We start from the raw sequence: 24513 nt of genomic DNA, 5'->3' as shown, positions 1-24513 counted from the left end.
GCATTCATTCTTGAAATGCAGGTTCAGAAAGTCCCGTCCAGATGTCAGCGGTTAGCTGTCCTGTAACTTCTCTGGGACGCAACAAAAACTCGAGCCTGAGGAGGAGGAAGAGACCAGGGAGACATGCCACAGAGAGACAAACCTCCATGGAGAGACACAATGGAGAAGTCAGCACAAGTGCATCAGGTAAGAGATAAACAAGAGCTTGTGCTTTGATAGATTTGGTCAGTTGAAACCACATAGTTATATTTAAAAAAATTGCTTTCCATCAATCAAATTTTATCTTGCTAAATGAACTGGACATTGTAACTTATTTTACCATTAATTAGGTGAAAATTGCAGTTGTAAGAAACTATGTGAGTAATAGTTTACTTATGTTACTTTTTGCTTGCATCTTCCTTGAGAAAAGATGTAGACAAAGCGTTTTTATTTATAAAGCACATTTCATGCAAAGACGTGTATTAAAAGTGCTGATTGATATTAAAGATACTTTTTTGTTAGCAGTGAATTCCCATCTTAAATGAAGTCTGAATCTGGATTTTTGTCCATCAGGAGAATTCAAAGTTGTTTCTGAAGATGTTTATGATTTTTTGTTAAATTAAAATGGTTAAATGGATGGTTCTTTATCCTTTGTTAGATGGGGGAGGAGCAGCAGCAGCAGGTTGTGTGGAATTGGATGTTTGTCCATGCGGAGGTTCTCACAGCTGGCTTGTCCCCGCCATGTTGTCCCCTCCAGAGTCTCTGCTCATGTCCTGCATCCGCAGAGGGAACTTCATGGAGGCTCATCAGGTCTGTGTGGCCAGCTGGACTATGTGTTTTTATAATAATAATTATAATAACTTTATTTATATAGCAGCTTTAAAAACAGAGTTTAGAAAATGCTTTGATAAACAAAGCAAAGCCAGAATGGGATACATAGACGGCGATACAACAATGGGAAGCCAAACAGCCCAATTGAACGCAAGCGAGATGAAGGGTAGAGTTAGGATAAAATTAAAACCAGAGGACAAGTAATGCAAGATGCAAAATGTCCATATCATAAAAAGAAATGGACCTAAAACAACCAAAGCAATAAAAGCAATAAAATTGAAATTAGAAGGAATAAAATAAAGAAAAAGAAAGAAAATTAAGCTTTTTTTTTTAGATTTTAATACTTTCAGTACTATTACTGTTACTACTACTAATATCACTAACACGTCTACCAATATCATTACTACATCTTCTCTTTATGATAAACCTTTCTGGTGTATATTTCATCTTCCCTGCAGGTTTCTCTGGTGTTTGATCTGGGGGCGTCTGCCTGCTGTGGTGAGCTGGTGTTCATGGAGCGCTACAAAGACGTCCTGGTGGAGCTGGGACGGGTGGAGCAGAAGATGGAGAGCCAGTCCATGTCTTCATCCTCATCGTCCTCGGAGGGTTTGGGGTCAGCAGCTGTGTCGGGCGCAGGGAGGACTCGGCTGGGCAGCAGCGGGCGGTCAACCCTGCAGGCCATCGGAAGTGCTGCTGCTGCAGGTTTAACATCTTTTTTTAAGACTTTGGACTTCATGTTCCTCTCAATTTATAAAAACGCTATTTAGAGGGCCTCATGCTCTTTGTCACACCGAAACTTTTTTCACCGGTGTCCGAATGTCCACTCCGCTCTCATTCTCCACCTGTGTCCGCTCTGCTCTCATTTGATTGAATGATTTTGCTCATGAAAATGACTTTCTTTTACAAAAACGCGATTTTTCAGTTGAATGTGTGAAATGTCGATTTTTTTTTTTTTTTTTTTGAAAATGCACAAATTAAATTCACCTGTACTCACGGCCACAAGAAGCTAGAAACTATTGATTTACGGGTATTGGTTGATTATTATTGTGTCTGACGTGTGTTTGTGTGTGGTTTTTCTTGCAGGTGTGGCTTTCTACTCCATCTCAGACATAGCAGACCGTCTCCTCAGCACTCCCACTCACCCGATGCCCTCATTAGAGGACGGCTACTGGCTGAGCCGCTGCTCTTCAGACCCCTCTGGCCTCCTTTACACTCTGCTTGAGGAGCTCAGCCCAGCAGCCATGGCAGCCTTCGACCTGGCGTGCTGCCACTGTCAGCTCTGGAAGACGTCCCGACAGCTGCTGGACACCGCAGAGCGCAGACTCAGCAGCAGCCTGGAGGCTCGAGGTATGCCAGTTCAATTTTGGGGTCTTTTTTGTATTTTTTTTAGCACTGTTGATAATGTATCATTGAACATATTTATTCAAACATGGAGATTAAACCCAGACTTTAATGTCATATGTTTATTTTGCAGCTTTGCACAGGTTGTAATGCTGGTTTTCATATTTACTGCTTGTCTGCCTCCCCAGGAGTCAGAGTTGACCCAAAGGTTCCTCATTCTGAGGGGATCTGTGGATTTCCCATGGTATTACAGCAAATCAACAAGATCCTGAACCACTCTGCCACTAATAAGAGCTCTGTCAAACCAGGTGAATAAAAATACTCAAACACATAAATCAGGGGAATAAGAAAATGTCTATCTACATGAATATTAACCCTTTGAAACCTGAGCAATTTGGCTTGTCTACTTTCAAAACATGGGAAGAAGGCAAAAGGGAATTTAAAAATAAATAACCCAAAATAAGTAAAAAGTACAAGAAAATTACATGAAAAATAGCTAATAAATGAGTAAATTAATAAAAAAACAAAAGAAAGTCAAATTCAAACATGGGAATTCCTTGAAAATAGTGCTTGAAAATAATTGGAATTGTGTAACATCATTTTTAACATGTAATGTCATTTTCTGTACATTTTTCCAAGCTTTTTTTAAAAATTTAATTTTCTAAATTTACTTATTGATGGCATTTGCGGGACATTTCTTGCCAAGTTGCTCGTTGCCTTTTTTTCCCCCCCATATTTTCGAAAGAAATCTAATCAATTTCCTCAGCATTCGAAGGGTTAACATGCCATATGGCCTCTCCAATTATGAGAATCCCCAGCCACATAATAACCTGCAGATGCAAAATATTTTGGATAACTGATTGTACAGATGAGTTTCTTTGTTTCTCTCTTTGATCCTCGCATGTTCACAGAAGCTGTTGGTGAAGACCAAGTGTTCGCCAGCCCGTTTGGTTGCTGCATCCAGGAGGTGCTGCTGTGTTGCCACCCAGCACTAAGCGAAGAGTGCATCGCTGCTCGGCTCAGTCTCGCTCAGCGTTTGGAGACCACCCTGCACATCCTGAGCACCGCTACAGATGGAACAGGTCTGCATGGTAACCTTGATATAACAGATGCAATAAGGTGTTTCGGACCAAACGGTTCAAGGGAGCCAAGGGCTTCTTTTTTGTTTACATTTGCACTGCCGATAGGAACGCTAAAGCGATGCACTGTAAGCCGGCACTTGGTTGGTATAAGGATATCACTTACACTTTGATGAATAAAAATCTCTGAAGTGTGAATGAATGTGAAAACCGTCACATATATGCTTCTGAAGCCTTGATTTCAATGTCGTCCCATTTCTGCATGTTTTCTTACTTTTTTTTTGTTGTTATTGCAAGCAGCACATTGGTATAGTTGTTAACACTGTCGCCTCACAGCAAGAGAGTCCCAAGTTCAAACTGGATTGGGGTGAATTTCGGACCTTGGGTGGGGGGCCCCTTCTATGCGTGTCAGCGTGGCTTCTCTCTGGGTTCTCTGGTTTCCTTCTGCAGTCCAAAGACATGCAGGTTAACTGGTGACTCTAAGTTGCCCGTAGGTGTGAATGTGGGCATGAATGTTTGTCTGTCTCTTTGTGTCAGCCCTGTGATAGTCTGGCGACCAGTGTGTACCCCGCCTCTCGCCCAATGACAGCGGAGATAGGCTCCAGCCCCCCTAAGAGGACAAGAAGTTACAAACAATGAAAGAAAGAGTGTTGCAAGCTTTTATTTGTGCTATTCTGTGTATGTTGTTTACACAACTAATTGTTCTTTAAAAATGTGCCAGACAACATGTCCTTACATCACTAATCTGAAAGGAGCTATAAATATCCCTTAAAATTGCATTTTAAGAACTACGATCATTTCTAGTTCTTGCAGTTGTTTACACAACAAAAGGAGTTCCTCCGATCCGAAAATATCTGTTTATTTTGTTTTGGTAGTCAAATTTCTAACGACAATACATTTTGAACAATACAAAAAAGCTAATCCTATCAAATCACTTATTCTTCTTGAAGCTCTGTTGTATGTTAACCAGGAATTTGTGGTGATCATTTGTAAAATCATTACATTTTGGATAACTTTATTGAAATTGATTGCAGGACTGAAGAGCTGTACAGCTTGTAGTGTTTTTAGCAAATCTTAATGTTTTATGTTACCCCTTGTTTCAACAGACGGCAGTGTGGGCAGCGCTCTTCTGGCACAGCTGGTCGAACAGGCCAGTCTTAAGCAGTTGGAGCTGGACGCTCACCCCGTGCGATCCAGCATGAAGCAGCTGCTTCGTTCTCTGGATCAGCTCTGCCCCTTCGAGCCAGACGGAGATCTTGCCAGACCAGATTATGTGCGCAGTTTCCTCGACTATGTCAACACGCTAGCATCTGTGTTGGTGCGCAGCCTTGGTTCAGAAGGTAAAATAGTGTGTTATTGAGGAGGGATGAAGTGCTGATCTTTTGGTAAAGAGCTGCTGTTGCTAGAGCAGTCAAACAAAAAGGCAAGAACAAAATGTTAACACAAACGGTCAACAAGAATAAAGCAAATAAAAGCAATAAAAGTGACAAAACAGGCAGATCTCAAAAGGCAGTTAAGGTACAAAATAAATAAAGTCTTGGAAAATATAAGAATAAAAGCAATAAAAGTCAATAAAAATTATGTTAGAAATAATACAAGAAGACAGCATCACATCAGTGGTGATAAAACAAAGATAAGAGATAAAAACATATGAATAAGAGCAAGTAAATAAGATAAGATAAGATAATCCTTCATTAGTCCCACAGTGGGGAGATTTGTGTTGTTACAGCAGCTGTGAGGTACAGGATAAAGTTTCATGTTTTAATAAATTAAAACATGAAAAGATGGTAAGAGCAGGACGTCAGAAGGATAAGAACAAGATAAATGCAGTAAGAGCAGCAAAATAAATAGAGAGAGAAATAATAAATATAAATGAATTGATAAATAAACGTGGCATCACGAATGAATTTGGAACCTGAGGATCTGAGGCTGGATCTGTGTTGGCTTATATTTTCATGTCACTTATACCTCATAATTTCAGAAATGTAATTTGGGGCAAGACCCATATGTGCTGTATGAGCTCACTTTTTATACCAAACTCTTAACTCTAAACTGTGACAATACCAGGAGCTGTCAGGGACATTTCCTCTTCTGTTTGGTTTTGCTCTCATTTTCATCTCTTGGTGTTTCTTTTAGATCAGAGCGGTGAAGTGAAGCTCGGGAATCCACTGCTGGTGTTGCTTCAAACTCCGTTTCAGCTTCTCTCCCACCTGCTGTTTGACAGACAGGTGTCTCCTGACAGGTACACACAGTTAATGTGAACAAATACCACACAAGCCTGAAAGTTTGCATGCAATGTTATTTCTCACCTGTTATTCCGGTTACCTGAACTGCAGCTAAAATGCTTCAGAGCTGATGCTCTGTTGAAAAGATCTTACAGAGTTTAATCATGAATTACACGAGAAAAACTAAAATCCAAAGCATAATAATTTATTTTTGTTGTTTCATTGTTGGAAACACTTTTCCAAAAGCTTTTCAGAAATGCTGATTGGCTCACAACTGTGCTGGTTGACAATAATAATTAAGGAAAATAAATTTGCGATTATTCTACTTGGTCCGTCTGTGACATTTTACTTCCCGAGATAGCTCAAAAGGATAGTTCATATTTTTTGAAGTAGGGTTGTATGATGTACTTATACATACTTAGCGTATGACCTACAGTTGATGTCTGTTTGCACACCCCCAGTTTGGAGAAACAGGCAGGCGTGGAGGGGGGGAAACGGCAAAATGGATTTTTGCCACCTAAAAATTCAATCGTTCAATTCAACAGTTTGAGTGTATACTATATTGAGGACATCATCACTGCTTTACCTGCAATCAGACAGCTCTTTCCGACAAGAAACTGAAGCCGTTATAGCAAAACATCCAGACTCCACTGATAAAAACAGTGATTTTAACCTCTGACAACATGGGAGCTGGTCTGCGCCCGCCTCGATCAGTTAGTATTCTTTGTGTTATTGTGTGAATTTGTTAAATACAGACTAACCCTTTTAAGTCAAACAGTAACACAAACAAAGCAACCGATCGAGGCAGCGATCGATCAGCAGCTCCTGTGTTCTGTGAGGTAAAATCACTGTTATTGTCAGTGGAGTCTGGTGGCTTTGACGAGGACAATGTAACGGCGTGCTGACTTACATCTACTGTAGGTGATACACTGACTATGGATAAGTACTACGTACAACCCCACTTCTACCTTTATTTAACCAGAGAAACCTCTTGAGATTAACCCTTTGAAATGTGTAGCATCATAATGTTTTTGTGCTGTTTTCATACACCTTTCACAATTATATTAACCTTTGAACCCCTGAGCAAAATGGTGCAATTTCTGTCAAAAACACAAGAAAATTGGCAAATTATTTTTGGCAAATTATGTTGAAAAAGCAAGGGAAAAATGGATGGATTTTTTTTTTTTTACAGATTTTAAATTATGTTACAGAATTACTATCGTTTTTTAAGCACCCTTTCGGGGCCATTTCCTTGTTTGTTTGTTTTTTAACTTCCTTTTACAGACTGTACAAGATGCTATACAAAAGTCCTGCAACAGTACTTTTAAATGGCCTAGAGGAGCCAAAAAATCTAAACTACCACCTTAATGATGGTGTTAAAAAGGTGAACAAAGGTGAAATGTCCTGTTTTTTGTCTCCAGAGTGCTGTCCTTGCTGCAGCAGGAAGGTCTGCGGCTCAGCGTGCAGCAGGTGATTGTCCAGCGATGCTGTGAGACTCTGCCCGTGTGGACCTCCTGTCCAGGTGAGGACAGAGACTCCAATCATAACAAGAAAGATGACGGAGTGTTTGGTGTTGCCAGTTTGTCCGTCCTGCTCCAGCAGCACGCTCAGGAGCACATGTCGACTCTGGGCATCACAGAGCCTCAGTCTGATGCGAGCTCTGAGTCTGAGGCCTCAGAGGATGATCACTCCGCTACACCCACCAACCTCTCCACCTCGCCACCATCTCAGTCATCCTCCTCCTCCTCTTCCTCTTCCTCCTCTTCCTCAAGCTCTTTCCTCCTTACACCATCAGCCCTGTCTTTCCTAAAGTCTCGCTCCCCATTGTTGGCCACACTGGCATGTCTGAGCGCCTGCAAAGGAGAAGCTGCTCGGACACAGTCCTCTGGATGGTCTGGTTATTTTCGTAGCAGCCGTAAAGAGGTTGTCCTAGACGGGGAGCAGATTTCTCGTGAAGCTGATAACCTCCTGCAGGAGTTCCCTATTCTCCGGGCTTACCTTCACACCATGGCTGAACCGTTGCTGGGCACCATATTAAGTGAAGGCGAGGAAGGTTCTGGTGGACTTGGGGCGGTTATTTGTGGGAAACCCCTTGTCAGTCTCCTGCTGTCTGGGCCACAAGAAGAAGCTGCCCAGGCTGTGGCTGCTGAGGCCTTCCAGAAGGCTCTGTCCTCCAGAGACCTGAGCCGAGCGCTCAGTCTGCTGGAGCTGTATGGACAGGGCTGCAGCCAGGAGGGGGCGCTGAGAGACCGCTTGCTCGCCTGCGCTGCATTAGAAGGTGAGAAGTGACGCTTAGTGCATTATAACGAAAGTCAGCATATGAAATCTAATGGGATGGCTTCAGGGACACTTGTTGCACTTGTTATTATGAGATTTAATGTGAAAAATACTGTGGTGATGCTTTTTTATTGTAGAAACCAATGTGTTGACACTATTTTTACTGTTGCACAGCTACATGTACGCGCCGTATTTTACATTGATCAACAGTGAATTAGCAACAATTTCTACTAACAATCAATGTAATTTGATAAGGAAAAATACCAAACATTCAATTTATTTCTGCAGATTTACTGATTTTCTGCCTTTTATACAGGGTTTCTGTAAAAAGAAAATGGTGCTGCTCCACTTGTCTTGGAAGATTTTAATGTCCTGGTTAAATGGGAGGAATTCTGGTCAAATATTATTTCTGTTTATTGAACTTAAAAACAATTGATATAATCAACGTATGTAGCTTTATTATATTTTTGATTGAAAAGTTGGCTGATTTTGCCTATATACTCCAAGTAAAATAAGTCCCACCAGTAGACTTGTATGTATAATAACACCATTTAAAAAAAAATTTAAAAATGATCACACTAGCCTAAGTTTGTTGGGGCAACATTTAAACACAAAGAATTTCCTTCAGCTTTCAGCCATAACATTCTCAGATAAAAGAAAAGAGAATAAAAACTAGTGATATTTTGAAAAAATCTGTGCCATTTTGGAATAAATTGAAGTTGGCTTTTGGACAAAATGAGCAAATGAAAAATGCTGATATCTGGGAAGTTGTGATGGGCCATTTTTTGCAATTTTCTAAAATTTTCTAGACTAAACAATCTTTACATAAAAAACACAGAGACAGAGTGGCATCACAGTTATGAAACATGAAAATAATTGCATTATAACATAAAATATTTTAACATATTAACCAAACAAAACCAGGAGGCAGCCACTGAAAGCAGTTGAGAGAGAAAGCTGCACTAAACTTGAAAAGTGTTGCAATCCAGAGCAGCTACAGGTCCAAACTCTTTGAGGTTGCTTTATTTATGAATATGTTGATCCTTTTTTTTACCACTTTTCTGCACATCAACAGCTCCTCCCTTTTCTTTAATATATCAATAATCATGTCTTTTTTTCACTTTTTTTTCTTTTTATTACTGGATAAAACAAATACAGCATTTACCTAAGGGTTGTTAAAAATGTTACTAGAATCTTGTTTATCTTGTTTTTTATGCTCAGATGGAGATGAGGGTATCGGTCAGCTGTTCCGCGTGCAGGATGCTAACCTGCGAGCACGTGTTGCCCTCCAGGCTCTGGAGCGCTGGCCTCTGTCCGCCTGTCTGGAGCTGCTCGAGTTCTGCCTCAATGACCCGAGCACAGAGAGCTCCCTGAGAGCAGACTTAGAGCTCAAGAAGAAAGAACTGGACATCTATCACTGGGTAATTAAGTTATCCGAGAGATGTTTCCTGCAGCTATTGTTCAGTAGTTGAATTAATGTGCTCAGCTACATTTACCTCTAGAAATGTCTATATATCATACCACAGCAAAGTGGTCATGCAAATATTCTGTAGAAAGAGCTTATAACAAAGGCGGAAATTATGAACCTGTCCTTGTAATCAGAGTTATCCTGAGTCTTGAGTCAGTGTCACTGTCAGCTTGCTTCTGGTCACCTTTATTCTGTATTGACTTGAGTTCTCATTTTACACCTTAGTGAACTTTTAATCTGAGCTGTATGTATTGTACATATTTTTCGTGTGTGTCATACCTGTTAACATATTGACATAATTGTCTTTATCTTGTGACATGCCACGTGTTTTATTCTTCTCTTGTCTCAGATATTGAATTTACAGCCTCCGTTGCCGTGGGAAACTTGGCAAGAGCTGAGAACTGGGTCTAAGACAAACTCTGAGTCCATGCTGTCGACGATGGTGGAAGCAAAAGTATGTGCAACACACCTGCAGCAGTTTACTTAATAAACTGTCACACATTGTCTGTAGGATGTCAAACAAAAATGTGCAAGTTAACACACATCTCTGTCTGTATAGCACATATCGGTTCATTTATATTGTATAATGTGATTCATTGTTTTTTGGGCTTTTTTTTCTGCAGGAGTTTGCTCTTTGTGCGCAGTGGGTTGAGCTTTATCCTGTATCTGACCAGCTGAGACTGCAGCTGCAGACCGAGCATTTGCTTCATCTGCTGGAGAAGGGACAAACAGATGAAGCATTTCAGGTCAAGACCACTTAACGTCTGGTTATCTGCATAGAATTAACTTGCATAGAAATCCATTTTAGGCTTTAAACAATGTTGGTAAAATTGTCAGGCGTCTTGAATTTGAGCCTGACTTCTAGTTCACTGAACTGGCAGATGTTTACACTATAAACAGACATAATCCTTGTAAATATGTAGATCTGTTCATAGGGTGTTTAAGCTCTAAGAGCACATTTATACTCTTCAGCTTTGATATTCTTAGGTATTGCTGTAAAAATTCTCACTCTTTTTGGTGATTTACTTTGTCCTTTTGTGCCTTACTTTTTATTTTCAGTTATTGGAGGGCCTGTCAGACTTTGTGGTCGGTCTAGACGTGTGTGAGCGCGCTCTTGACCGCCGCCCCGGATTGGCTTCCTGTCACTTCCTGGCTGACTACCTCACTCTGCATTTCCAGAGGCAGGTGTCTCCAGCACGTCGACGTCACATCCATGCCCTCCATCTGGGATCCAAGGTTTGTGAATGTGCACGAATATAATTTTTAAAGGGACAAGTCATCCCAAAATCAAAAATATATATTTTACCACTTACCTGTGTTGCTATGTATCAGTGTAGATTGTTTTAGTGTCAGTTGTTGGAAATATCAGCTGTAGAAATGTCTGCCCTCTGATTTAATTTTATTTCTTTTCATTTATTTATTTATTTATTTAACTCAAGACCATATCACATGAATGGAACCAGATGAATCTCTGCTTTTGGTGCTCAAAGCACAAAAAAAAACACATTTAAAAAACTCAACAGCAATGTCTCTATCTGAAAATCATGACCTGCTCACTCAAGATAATCGACAGATCTCGTTGTGAGCAGTTTCATGTAGGAACTTGCCGTTCTGCCAACCATATCAGCGCCTAGAAGCAAGTATGCATCTACTCATGGACGAGAGGCTCCTGCTCATGACAGCACGAGGTGTAAACATTAGAGTCGTCTTCCTCGGCTGAGCTGTAATGTTAACCAGCTCAGTGAGCTACCAGTAGATGCACTCTTACTTCTAGGCGGTGATACTGTTGGAGGGTGTGGTTGTTAGATAGAAAATAGTGCTAACATAAAACTACTCACAATATGTTCTGTGGATTGTCTTGAGTCATGATTCGTGTCATGATTTCTGAAATATACAACGCTGCTGGATATCTTATATGTTGTATGTCTTGTTGTATGTTGTCTTTTTTCCCAATTTTTTAAATTTTTAAATTTCTTTTATGATGCTTTGAGCACCACAAGCCAAGAACCATCTAGTTCCATCTTATTGCCGAGAAGAGAGACATCTCTAGAGCCGATTAATACTCAGTTTCAGTCTGTCTCAATTAAGTTCTGTGGGATTCCCTTAGAAATGTTAAGTGGTATTGTATCCACTGAAGTTCACTCGAATGAGAGGAAACCTGATTCATGCTCATACCGTCAGTCACAAACAGTCTGTTTTCTCTTCTGAGGTGAAAAAAATCCTTTCTTGCAACTCAGTGACAAACCCAGGCTTACATGCGTCTAAACCCTGGCTTCTGGTTTTGCAACTCTTCAACTGTGAAATTTTTATAATTGTGCAGGAATGACCTTTTCCATTTCACCTACTGGCAAATGTTTTGTTATGAGTATTAACTTGTGCTACAGAGTAGCACAGCCAATTCTTTTAGTAATCAGCAAATGACACGATTAGTGCTTTACCTGACTGGTTCTGTAGTGAGTGTAATGATTTTAACTATCAAAGACAATAATCTGTTGCAAAACATTGCCCTATGTTTTCTTAAAGTTGACCAAGCAGAATTCGTTGATCAGTTTACCATGAAAGCTTCAGGTTGTGTTTATATCAGTGGATGTCTTTTATCCTCCAGGTGTTACTGACTCTGCCTCCAGCCGCTAGGCAGGAGTATTTCCCGCTGCTGTCAGAGCCGCTGCTGATGCTAGAGCAGCTGTTGATGAACCTAAAGGTGGACTGGGCAGACGTGGCGGTGCAAACCCTGCAGAGTTTCCTGGTTGGTCAGGAGGCCGGCTTCGGTGCCGAGGACATCGATAAGCTGCTGGCAGACTACGCCTGCAAGGCCCTCGACTTCTCCTGCGCCCCCAGAGAGAGGTCTCGATCCGGTCAGTGCTGAGTGCAAATTATGTGGTGACAAACATGCAGTCCTCACACATAAAGGAGACAAATTCAAACAAACTCTCACAGAATGACGAGGACTTTTTTGCCTTCAGGCTTAATTTGGTACCATTAAAAATTAAGTGGAGTGCTTCTGGCAAATTTTTCATGTATAAATTTTTCAAGGCTTGGAATTAAATTTTAAAACACAGAATCTGCTTGTGCACCAAAAAGATACACTTGTCTTTGAAACTTTTAAGCTCATATGTTAGCACAGCCAGCAGCCAAAGTAGCTTCCACTAAATATTTGCCTGCTTGTTTTTCAGACTCTGTAATCAGCCTCCAGGATGTGCTGCTGCAGTGTCCTGCTCAAGATACCGGCTCCTTATCATCCAATCGACTCGAATCTCCAACATCCTCCACAGGTGAGACGTTTGTACAGTAACAATATGACATGCATATGAAGTCAGTCACACAACAGCACTGCTGGATGTCACATATTCTGCCCAAGGAATTGTAAATATTGCTTTAAAAAATGCAAATGAAGCTTTTTCTGATGGCGTTTCTGGTGTGAATTTAGTGTTAAGTGTACAACTAGTGAGTGATGCTCCTTGTTTGAAACATAATGTTCTTCTGTCCTTTCTTGTGTTTTTTTAGGCAGCACCCCAACACACACCTCCTCCTCAAACAGCACGGACAGGGATCGAATCTCTGCAGGCAGAAACCGACGCTCGCCTGCCAAGTTTCAGCCTCCAGACCATCCCCCAGCCCGCAAAGACTGGGTCCCCGACACCAAGCAGCTCATGTGCATGGTCTGCCAGCGTGAGAGGTTCACTATGGTGAGTGGGCAATGCAGACTCACTGCAGTTGTCAGAAATTAAACAGAAGTACGAGCAGACATATCAAACATATTTTCGATATACAAGGGGACACATCAGTTATTATTGTTATTGTAATTAATATTATTATTATTATTATTATCTTTGCATTTATCCTCTGAAAATCATTCAGGGCTGGCCCTCATTTACAGTGATGTCAAGTATAAAGATAAAAAACAGCCAAATACAGTTTATGAAAGACACAAGATGCAAAGAGCAATAAATCATTAACCCTTTGCAACCTGAGCAAATTGGCTTGATTTCTTTCAAATGCATGGAAAGAAGGCAATGAGCAACGTAAGAAGAAGAAAAGACCCAGAAAAAAAGAAGTAATACCAAATAAATAAAATAAATATTAAAAAAGAAGTGCTTAAAAACCTATAATAAATGCAACAGAATTTTAAATATGTAATTATAATAATTATATAGTGTTTCCCTACCTTTTATCTTGTTTGCATATTTCTCTTGCTTTTTTAAAATTATTTTCTATTTCTTGCAGTTTGTAAAACATTTATTTCCAAGTTGCTCATTGCCTTTTATTTCATATTTTTGAAAGAAATTAAGCCAATTTGCTCACAGCTCAAAGGTTTAAATACTTGTATCCATACCTGAAAGCAGCACAAGAAAAGTGATGTTGATCCAGGTTTCAAAGGGTAAAAACAAGTATTTGTAAATAGAAATAAGAAAATACAAATTATTAAAGCAGATTAAAGCAAGTACAATATTCTTTTATCAGTACGAAAAACAATAATTTAAAACAAGGCGCAAACAGAAATTCAGTAGCGAGAGGTCAGAGCATCAAAACCGAACGCAGATCTTCCAAGTTCAGTACAAACTCTAAGGACTTTAAGTAAAAGAGAATCATTTGATCTTGTATGATGTGGAGACATAATATTTTACCTCCTTAAAGGAAACTAATGAGAGTAACATGACTGTTGATTTTAAAACTGGTTGTCAAACGAATTATGTCTTTTTGTCTTTTACGTTTTCAGTTCAACAGACGACATCACTGTCGAAGATGTGGCCGTCTGGTTTGTCACGCGTGTTCAGAACATAAGATGCCCGTTGAAGGCTGCCCAGGAGACGAAGTCCGAGTCTGTGACCAGTGTTTCGCCTACTTTCACCCAGAGTAAGACCTTGTGATGCACACGTCAAATAAAATGTTTTTGTAACAACACAGGTGCAATATTCATAAGATGTTTTCTGTAGTCATGAAAAACTATCACACATAATGACATAATCCAGCAAAGAAACAAAAATACCGACCTTGCAGCTATTTTAAATAATTAAGCAGGTTTTATTTGACATGTTGTTGATAAATTGTGATAATTTAAGAGGTTGCTGTCAGTATGGGCACTTATAAATAATAAATCTCAGAGCTTGTATCACTTTTTAGTTTAGTGTTTGACCTAAAAAACAAAAGGATGGAATAAAATTTGGGGGGGAACCCTTCAAGAAGTAGATTTATATAAAATCAGACACATTACCGTGTTATGAAATTCTGTTTTCTTTTTTTCCATGTGCAGTTCTGACGATGAGCTGGAGCCAGCTGAAGGTAAACATTTGTTCTCAAAGGCTGTATTTAGTGTAATTATGAAAAAAGGTGTTCTTATTGGACTTAAGTCTTGAAATCTCGTACGGACATATTTAAGTCAAGTATCTAACCATACAATATTAACATTTCTAGATCACAGGAAAAGTCACACTTTTATCTGTAGTCAAAGTCAGAAGTTTTTGAAAAAAAAAAAAGGAATAAAACATTAACATTGTGTTTATCAAATGTTTTTTTTCTACACTGCTTTTGTGTGCATATTTTGGACAACAAATACTTGATTGTGCTCCTTGTAATTTCTCCGATGCAGCCAATTTAGTCTTTTGGCACATGGGACTACTGTTTTTGTTGCTATATATTTAATTATATTTAGGAAAAAACATACAGTACTCCCATGTGCCCAATTATTTGATCTCTATTAATGTCTAACAAGTTGAATATCAAAGATATGCCTACATATGCAGTGTGAAAAAAATTTGTGTGAAAGAAACTTAATAATCATAATGTAAGCCTTTTTCTTTGTTTTAAAAAAATCCTTATGAAAGTGGGATTTTTCATTCATAAGAAAAAGTCACTTTTCAACAAAACTGTTGGATTGATTTTTAAATTTCTTTACATGTGTGCTTAAGCAAGCTCAGAAAACACTTTCACCAAAGGAAATTCAAAATTTCAGTTTTATGCAAAAAATGGGTTAAGTATCTGAGAACTTTCATGTTAATTTCATGTGAACTTCCTCTTCGTTATATCAAAGAGAGAAAAAATGCCACACCTTTTATTCATCAGTAAAAGCAGGATGCAGGCTTGGCTAAAATCCTCGTACATGCATTCTGCAACATCACACCTGCCACCTGGACTATCCGAAAACCCCATCTGTCTGTGTGCAGTAGCTGGAAGCCCCGTGGTCACAGAGGAAGCTCTCGATGGGATGCTGCATCTGCCTGAAGTGGTCCAACGACAGATCCAACTCAGCACAAATGCTTCAGAGAACCAGCTGCTGCGGAGCGAGTTCTATTATGAACAGGTCAGGATTTCAACATTTATCATTGCTCTGGATCAGTCATTTTAAACTCACTGCAGATGACTTGTACAAAGTACAACAGCATTGCTGCTCTAATAATAAACATTATGGATAAGGATCCATGCTCTGCTGTAAATAAATTCTAGTCACTTGTTTTAGACTGTAAATAGACACTATAATGAAGTGGAGCCTAAACTTTAGATTATTTGTAGCATTTTAGGGCGAAATTGCCCTTAAATATTATCAATATATTTCAGTATTTTTTGCTATAACAATGTTCTTGATGATATGAGAAAATACTAACAAATATTTATTCTTTTCTAGAATATCCAGTTGTAACAAAAGAAGTGTTATAGTTTTATAAGTCAGCATAGAGGTAAAAGTTTGCCTTCAGATATTCAGTAAAAAATACATTTAAAAAAATCTCTCATTTCTTTAGTTTGCAAAAGCAACAGTATCTCAGAGTGAGATTCAGATTCTGTATAAAATGCAAATAGAGCAGAAAAAACAAACAAATCATGATCTAAACAGCTGACAAATGAAAAAAAAATGTACCCTTGAATCTGTAAATAGTAAAAAGACTATAAAAAGAAAAAAATAATAATTACAAAACAAATATAGATAAATAATAAAATAAATAAATGAATACTTTATATAACAAAAAATGTTGAGTTAATGAAGTTGTTAAGGTCCACCTGGACCTGCTCGCTCTGTCAGGTCTCCTCTACTCTTCCTGCTGTAATGAGTGTTATTCAGCACTGACCATCAAACCCATCATGACAAAAAGTTAAAATATTGCCAATTTCACGATAGGAATTTCTCATATCATATAAAAAATTATACCAGTATTATCGTGAGTAATATGATATGGCACACCCATAGTTGACAGAACACTACATTCTTATAGTCGAATGAACCCTGTGATTACAGTCAAACTGATTATGGTCTTTTGCTAAAACCCCAAGGCTCCCAGTGCGTACCTCTGCGTGGCCATCTTGTCTCTGCACAGCGACCAGACGGCCTGTGGTCATCAGCTCATCGACCACTGCCGCTCTCTGTCTCGTAAGCTGAACAATCCAGAAGTGGACGCCTGCCTCCTCACTGACATCATGCGGCAGCTGCTCTTCAGCGCTAAGCTGATGTTCGTGAAGGTCGGCCGCAGCCAGGATCTCGCCTTATGTGACAGGTAAGATGTAACCCTGAGTCATTGCAATGTTAGCATTTTTTTTCCTGTTGCTAAGGACATTGTGCAGTTATTCAAATGGTGGGAAAGTGAGTGTGAGATGGATTTAAGGAGATTGTGATGAGATCTGTGACTTTGGATGAACTGTGAAGTTTCTGAGCCGGTTGGTCTCGCATCCTTAAAGGGATGGTTAGGATTTTTTGAAGTGGGGTTGTTTGAGCTGTGAACGGGTGCAGGAACAAAACATATTATAGGCTACTAAAAAAAAACAAAAAAAAAACAATAGTTTAAGTATATGCCATCTTGAGAATATTTTCTCTGCTTTACCTTGCTGTCAGACAGCTCTATTCAAAGTGGAACTGAAGCCATTACGTCACTCTCTTCAAAGCCAGTAGTTCTCTATTTAAGACAACAGTAATTTTACCTGGCTGAACACACGAGTTGCTGGTCTACTACTGCCTCTATCATTTAGATTTTTTGTGTTATTTTTTTAATTTTGTGTTTCAAAAGGTTAGTGCAGATTAACCAAAGTCACACAATAACACAACCGATGGAGGCAGCAGTAGATGCAGCTCCTTTGTTCTGTGATGTAAAATTGCTGTTTTTGTCAGTGCAGTCTGGTGTGTTTGAACGGAGTGATATGACAGTAGCGGTGGGCGTGTTGTCAGATATACTGGAGGTATCGCGGCTTGTTCCTTGTGCAATATATAAAATGACAATATTACATACATCGAGTATAATTTCTCACGTCGTTTTTGTAAGCCACACATTATGATTCTCTTGCTCTCTCCTCAGACTCTTTCTGTCTCACAGACACAATCACAAAGCAGGGCTTCTGCAGACCATGACTATTTAATAATAAAGGAAGGCACTTAACATAGAATAAAATAGGATAGAATAAGATAAAATAAAATAATAATAATAATAATAATAAAGATAAGTACAGTATATATAGAGAACAAAACAAAGCAATAAAAAAGAAAAAATGTGCAATTAAGTGTGCAAAAAGTGAAGGTGTATGTGCAAACATAGTAATGTGCAGAATTAGAATATAGAATATAGCCTTTAAAAATTTCAGGGTTTTATTATTTTAAAGCCATATGGCCCAGCCCCATATGACAGCATATGTTTCTGTCCCTGTCCATAGCAATACATTAAATAGTTAAAATTCCTGTTTTCTTTTCCAAACTGGGGGTTCACCAGCCGCCATCTGCTGTAGTTAACATACTGATGACAGATAAGTACCACATGCAGCTCCTCTTCAAAACATTCCAACTATCCTTTTAAAGGCCCAAAACCAAACAGGTGTTTTCAGTCACTCTGCCTTTCTCAAATTAGACCTTTAGTCTGGTTGAAATTGGCCGCTGTTATTCTGGGAATTACATGATGCCGCCAAATGTCATGGACTTATACGTTTCTGGGGTTTAAGGTAGTTTTACGTAAGTTGTTTCCCCTTAAGGTGGAAAAAAATGAGAGTGAGTGGGCCGTGAATCAATTGCAGTCTTCACATTTCCAGACGGTCTCAGGAGAGGTTTAATTAATGAAAACACCTGTGTGGGTGAAACACAGGTATGTGTTTCCTTCAGGCCTTTTTTCACAGAAGACATTGTGACAGGTGTCAGAAAAAAAAAGCAAAGGTATCAATAAAAAATGAATTATGTAACTGCTCCAATGCAGAATTACTACAAATTAGCAAACAACTTCATACCCATCAGACACAGAGCAGCGTTACCATCATATGGGAGTTTTAGCTTAGGTTTTGTCTCCACCAACGTCTGAGAAAAATATGTGACTCTTTGGTATCTACATGTTCAACTTTCTTCACTAATTAGTTGCTGTAAAACTTGCGAAAGTAAAAGCAAATGAAAAAACAAGGCCGTAATTGGAATTAAATCGACTTAAATGAATCAATCAGAAGTCGTACAAATGCTCAGACAGGGGGAAGTAGGATTTTATTAATCATTTCTTTCTGATATTGTATTGTAAGATCTCAAAATAGTTGGTGACATATTTCCTGTTTTGTCAAATAATTTAATAAATTCCTTTTCTTAAACTCGTCATTATGGGAATCAATGCAATGGAATCTCCAATGTAGATTGAGAAACACAAAATCACCAATAAAAACCATCCACAAATACCAGATATTTTCCTCTTCTGTTGGTAAACCAAATAGATACCTTTTTGACTATATGATATGTTCATTGTCCTCCAGGTGTCCCACTGTAAATAGGCTTGTTTTTAATCTAACATTTTTACTGGAAAAAAGAAAAGCCATGCTTTATGTTGCACATTTGGGCAAAATAAAATGGTCTTTCAATTTTCGTTGTTGGAAAAATTGGTCTTAAATTTAATCCAAGTGGCATTGAAAAAGCCTTTAAAAAGTCTTAAATCTACCTGGCCTTGAGCTGCAGGAACCCTGGATATTTTGTGCGTGTAATCACAGACCCTAATTCATTGTTAATCTAACACATATTGATTATTGCCGCTTTAGTTGTTGACTCTTAACTCCCCAGATGAGTGAGTGTCATTAAGACAGTTGCTGTCATTGTGGTTAGATGTGCTTTATCTCTTCCAACAGATCTGAAGTGACTGAACTTGTTGCATACTTCTACGTGTCACTACTTGCATAGTAACCTATGGCACAGTTGCAGCTAAGGAAATGAAGTCTCTGACTGTGTGTGTGTGTTCTTTTATTTGTCTCACACAAACACGCTCATGATTTTTACACAGTTTTGCTTCCTGTTTTATTTGTTTTGTTTCCACAGTTACATCAGCAAAGTAGACGTGCTGAAAATCCTTGTGACGGCTAACTACAAATATATTCCTTCTCTGGATGACATTCTGGAGACTTCTGCTGTCACGCGCCTCCGAAACCAGCTTTTGGAAGCAGAGCACTACCAGCTGGCAGTGGAGGTGAGACAGTTGGTGGCTTATTTGTTTTTCTTTTGATAATTGTATTATTATACCTCTGTGCTGGTGCGGTTGTTGCTGGAGGCATAACCTTATTGTCCCATTCTCACAAATGTGATTTCTCCTGAACACCTGGAGGGGATTTCTTCAAGTTTGGCACAAACATCCCCTTGGACTCAAGAATAAACTGATCAGATTTTGGTTGTCAAAGTTCAAAAGTCATAGTGATCTCAAATATTTGTTTTTGGCCATAACCCAAGAATCAAATGCCAGTTATGACAAAAGTTTACACAAATGTATATTAGACATTATTATTCACCAGAATCATACATGTTAATACAGTCAAAAATTCCATTGTACAAAAAATACACATAATGCTTTTTATTATGTTCCCTTAACTCTTTGAGACCAGGGCAAATTAGCTTGATTGATTCATGATTTTTAAAGAACTTGGGCAAAGGGCAATGAGCCATTTTTTTAAAATATACAACAATATTACCAGAAAAATGGAAAAAAGAAACAAACATGGAACATAACATGAAAAAGTGCTTAAAATTATATTAATTTTGTGGAAAGTCAGTATAAATATTTTTTGGGGATATTTTTCCCTAGGTTGCTCACTCCCTTTTTTTCCCCATGTTTCTAAAGAAATCAGGCCAATTTGTTAAGATTTCAAAGGTTTAAACGTGGTGTCTTATTGCAGGACAAGAAAAAGTGACACTCATTCAGGTCTCACAGGTTTAAAGTCTCCACTGCATATTATACAAGTCCAAACAGGCATGGATGTAAACTGCATCTTAATTGGTTGGCAGAGGCACAAAACCGCAAGGTGGTGATGTTTTTCTTTAACTTTTGTCTCTCTTCAATCATACACTCATCATTATGCAATATAAACAACCCTCCCAACCCGCTTCTGTTTCATAACTTTGTTTTACACGAGTACATGCCAAGATTTTGATTGCTTTAGCAACCTTGATTCTTTTAGCTTAATGGTTCCCAACTCCCTGCCACACCTTTGTTGTTCCAGGTATGATTTACAGAGCAGTGTCTCCTTCAGGCTTTTTGACATCTATAACCACAGAGTATTACAGTAGTATCAATTACAAAATAGGTGGTGTAGTTGTTGTACGACATTTACAAATGAATGAATGAATGTCACTGGTATGAGTGAAGTTTTCAACTGTATGGTACAGCTGTATACATGTAATATTTTAGAATATTGGCCCACAACTTTGTAAAAAAGTCTGAGACCATCATGGTACAGAAAACTTTAAACTCCACGGCTGTTCTTATTATTTTCGGTTGCTTGTCTGCTGCTCTGCCAGGTGTCTACCAAGAGTGGCCTGGACCCTAGTGGTGTGTGGCAGGCATGGGGGATAGCATCTCTAAAGGCAGGAAACCTTACCGGAGCGAGAGAGAAGTTTGCCCGCTTCCTGAAGGCTCCAGTGGACCGCAACCAGCTCAACCTGGGTCCATTACTGCTGCAGGAGGTCGTCCAACACCTGGAGACTACCGTACAACCCACTGTGACCACGGTAGGAAGACACATCTTATTCTTTATCCAACTAGCATCTCTGTCTACTCTCAAACACTGTCATTATAGCCCATACAGGAGCAGAAAATGCTCTTCTCTTTCAATCGCTATAATTTAGCCTGCATTATTGCTACACTGTAAAAGGTTAGACATTTCTGAACTGACATCTATGTGGCATCAGCAACACCATCATCCCCAAATGCAAATGTGTAACCAAATTGACCTTTTTAACTCAAACTTAAAGGAATAGCTCACCCACCCTCAGTTTCTCACTGGATAAGGGATGTGCTGTTTAACATAAAGCTAAAAAAATTAGACATACACTACTGGTTTCAGAAAAGAAAGTTGTGGAGACCATTTCCGACAGTCTTCGACAAACCCTCCACACAGGTGTGTCAATTAAGAAAGAGTTTATCATGTTATGGCCTTTGCAATATACACACCTGATGTTTTTTAAGGTTAGACATGCTGCTCCTGCTTAACATTTTATTTTTTAAGTTTGATTTATGAACATATCAGGTGTACATCAGTTATACACTGGAGCATGTTTTTAACTGTAAGATGTAGGTTATCTTTGTTACTTTTGTCATAGTGAAAATGGATATAAAGAACTTTCAAAGAAAGGGACAGATCAATGAAAATTCGGTCATTATCGACTCACCCTCATGCCGATGGAAAGTCGGATGAAGTTTAAAATAGTCCACAAAATGGAGTTTCACGGGGACAAGGCGCTGCAGTCATCTCCCAAACAATGGAAACAAACAGTGGATAGGATTCAAACATTAAAAAAAAAGACATAATAAAACCACAAAATGTCTCCATACTGCTCGTCCAAAGTAATCCAAATGTCCTGAAGCCCAAAAGTGCCAAGCTATTTTCAAAATCATCTCTGGCATCATATTTTTAGCCTTGGTGTAGCCTATAACTCCAAGTGTGGGAGCTGCGTCACGTATATTACCTCGCGCAAGGCCTTATGGTATCTGCAATCTGGTGTTTATATGCTACCTGGAAGCTTCCCGTCACACACAGTAGTTTTAAATCTAACAAAGGGACTTGTTGCTTGCTGCTAACTCCACAAGTCTCGCTCTGTGACGCCAGTGAGATTTTTCAAAACAACTTGACACATTGGGGCTTCAGGACACTTGGACATTTTGTTGTTTAATTATGTCTTTTTTTAACATTTGAATCCTGATCACCATTTGTGTAAAATGAGATGAGTGCAATGCCTTTTCCCCATGAAACTCTGGCAGGGTTTTGTGGACTTAAAAACTTCACCTGACTTTCCATCGTCATGAGGGTGAGTAGATAATGACTTGACTTTAATTTCTGAGTGAACTATCCTTTAATGTCTTTTAATGCAGCTTGCAGCCAAGTGTTCTGCATTGTCTTTTGCAAAGAAAACTTGCCAAAAGCTTTCACTTTCAAAATGATTTATTGTGTTTTATTAGTGGTGCAAGAGTACAGTTTTAGGAGGGAATTTTTAGAGTGACTCCAGCTGAAAATATAAAATGAGAAGCTCAGTGAAACATATGAATCACTGTAACCAGATTTTGAAATCACTGGTGAATCTGTCAGATATAATATCTTAAGTGGACTCTGTAGTTGCATCTCATGTAAGGCTGTTTAAAATTCATATCCTTCTTCAATCTGTAGCTTTATTTCTGCAGTAAACTTTGTTATGACACAGCAGAGGGGAGGTAGTGTCACTTCTCTGGTGTGAACTTTCTGGAGTCATACAGAATGTGCAAGACCTCATCAACCCCCAGCTCTGTTACATGACACCTCAAGAATCTCCCCGTCTCGACCTCAGGTACCTTCTTGTTTGGTGACAGGAGGTCGCAGGTCCTCAGAGGACACTAGTGTGTCCTGGCATGTGTGGCTTCTCTTGGCCAGGATTATATAGGAGTTTAAAGTGAGAGATCAGGACAATATGTGAATCTGTGTTCTTTGCAAACAACTGCTAGTGGTGCAGTGACTGTGTTTAAATGCACAAAACATTACATTTTAATGACATTTACAATAATATTAACCTAATTTATACTGCATCTTTTTTTCACAAAAAACAAAACAGTTGAGATGCATATTCCCAATGGACTGTGAACATGTCCAAAGAATGCTTCTAAAACCCAAATAATATTGATATATCCCACATGTCTTAATCTTAAAATGCTACATTAAGAATAAGCCTTATCAGAGTTTCCAAAGGGAATATGTTGTTAACATGACCCATATCAAATGTTGAATATTATCATATTTTGAATCATAGTGGAATATTATCGTGCATGTAAATGCAGTCAGATACACCTCCTCATATAATGTTGAACTACAATGAATGTTTTTATACTCGCCTACATGCACATATAAAGTCTTGACCTTCTTTGCAATGTTAGTGCTGACAGTGTTGTCCTGTGTCTGTGTCAGTCTCTTGGTGAGGACATCTTGGCGTCCCTGCGGGAGCTGGAGGACGCTCTGTCCGAAGCCGGTCCTGTGGATCGTCCAGAGGGTCAGACGCAGAGCAGCAACCTTCACCAGGAGTGTCTCTACTACCTGAACACATATGGCACTCATATGGCACTAATCAGCTTCTATATGCGACATGATTGCATGACAGAAGCCCTGACACACCTGCTCAACAAGGTGAGGCTTCTGGAAAAGTTAGTTTAATTTCATTGGAAATGTCAGAACAGTCAGTGGCAAGAGGGACTTCAGATATGATTTGACACCTTGCCATGTTGCCAAGATCTCAAATCTGGCTGGATGTCAGGTGACCTTAACTCTGTCCAGTGAGTCAGACCCTTAAAATAGGTTAAACAAGTAGCAGAAATGGAGGAAGCTTACCACAAAATATGACTACACCTTTTTTCTCCTTTTACCTACACATACGTTACGTTAAAGTTTAAGTAAACTTTAAGTTTACTTTAAACTTTAAGTTAAGTTTAAAGCGTTTTTTCTGCTTTATCATGGCTCAGGAGTGCCCAGATGAGGTATTTCTAGAGGGTGTGTTGCAGCCCAGTCTGGAGCGGGGGCGTCTTGGCATGCTGCAGGGCATAATGGAAAAGCTTGACCCCGGCCTGGAAACATGCAGCCGCTACCTCATCGCCTCCTGCCAGTTCCTGCAGCGACGGGGATACTACAACACTCTCTACCAGCTGCAACAGTTCATGATGGTTAGAATCTTTAATCTCTTTTTTTAAAAATCCTTAGGGACTATTTGGCCCATTTTACGTGCTTTTCGCTCTTGATTTTTTTATTATTTTGGCTGTGTTCATGCATAAGGCATGACCCTATAGCCATCAAAGCATAAAAGCATGCAATGTATTATATCTGGGTGGCATTTTGGGATTTTTTTTCAAACTGATGATGTCATTTTAACCATATTTGGCATATGGAG

General features: G+C 39.1%; 1 protein-coding gene across 5 annotated transcripts in view; it reads left to right on the top strand.

The window, feature by feature from the left end:
• The window catches only part of zfyve26 (zinc finger, FYVE domain containing 26), a 42753-nt gene that overhangs the window by 9940 nt on the left and 8300 nt on the right, over positions 1-24513 (top strand). For 3 of the 5 annotated variants that reach the window (XM_042500578.2, XM_042500581.2, XM_042500576.2), the window contains exons 13-36: positions 22-186; positions 638-789; positions 1269-1512; positions 1894-2157; positions 2340-2459; positions 3063-3233; positions 4337-4570; positions 5367-5472; positions 6877-7733; positions 8954-9153; positions 9550-9654; positions 9824-9946; positions 10260-10436; positions 11806-12055; positions 12374-12472; positions 12705-12886; positions 13918-14054; positions 14452-14480; positions 15362-15498; positions 16461-16681; positions 19444-19591; positions 20914-21123; positions 23544-23759; positions 24092-24289. In XM_042500578.2, coding sequence (XP_042356512.2) covers positions 22-186; positions 638-789; positions 1269-1512; positions 1894-2157; positions 2340-2459; positions 3063-3233; positions 4337-4570; positions 5367-5472; positions 6877-7733; positions 8954-9153; positions 9550-9654; positions 9824-9946; positions 10260-10436; positions 11806-12055; positions 12374-12472; positions 12705-12886; positions 13918-14054; positions 14452-14480; positions 15362-15498; positions 16461-16681; positions 19444-19591; positions 20914-21123; positions 23544-23759; positions 24092-24289 — 4745 coding nt within the window. The remainder of the gene's footprint in view (positions 1-21; positions 187-637; positions 790-1268; positions 1513-1893; positions 2158-2339; positions 2460-3062; positions 3234-4336; positions 4571-5366; positions 5473-6876; positions 7734-8953; positions 9154-9549; positions 9655-9823; positions 9947-10259; positions 10437-11805; positions 12056-12373; positions 12473-12704; positions 12887-13917; positions 14055-14451; positions 14481-15361; positions 15499-16460; positions 16682-19443; positions 19592-20913; positions 21124-23543; positions 23760-24091; positions 24290-24513) is intronic. The other 2 variants (XM_042500582.2, XM_042500577.2) reach the window with 1 other exon arrangement.

This window comes from Plectropomus leopardus, chromosome 14 (assembly GCF_026936395.1).
Source record: "Plectropomus leopardus strain MGB_pleo_1.0 chromosome 14, ASM2693639v1, whole genome shotgun sequence".
NCBI lineage: Eukaryota > Metazoa > Chordata > Actinopteri > Perciformes > Serranidae > Plectropomus > Plectropomus leopardus.
Note: the sequence above shows the minus strand (reverse complement) of the source record. Positions and strands in the feature narration are given on the sequence as shown.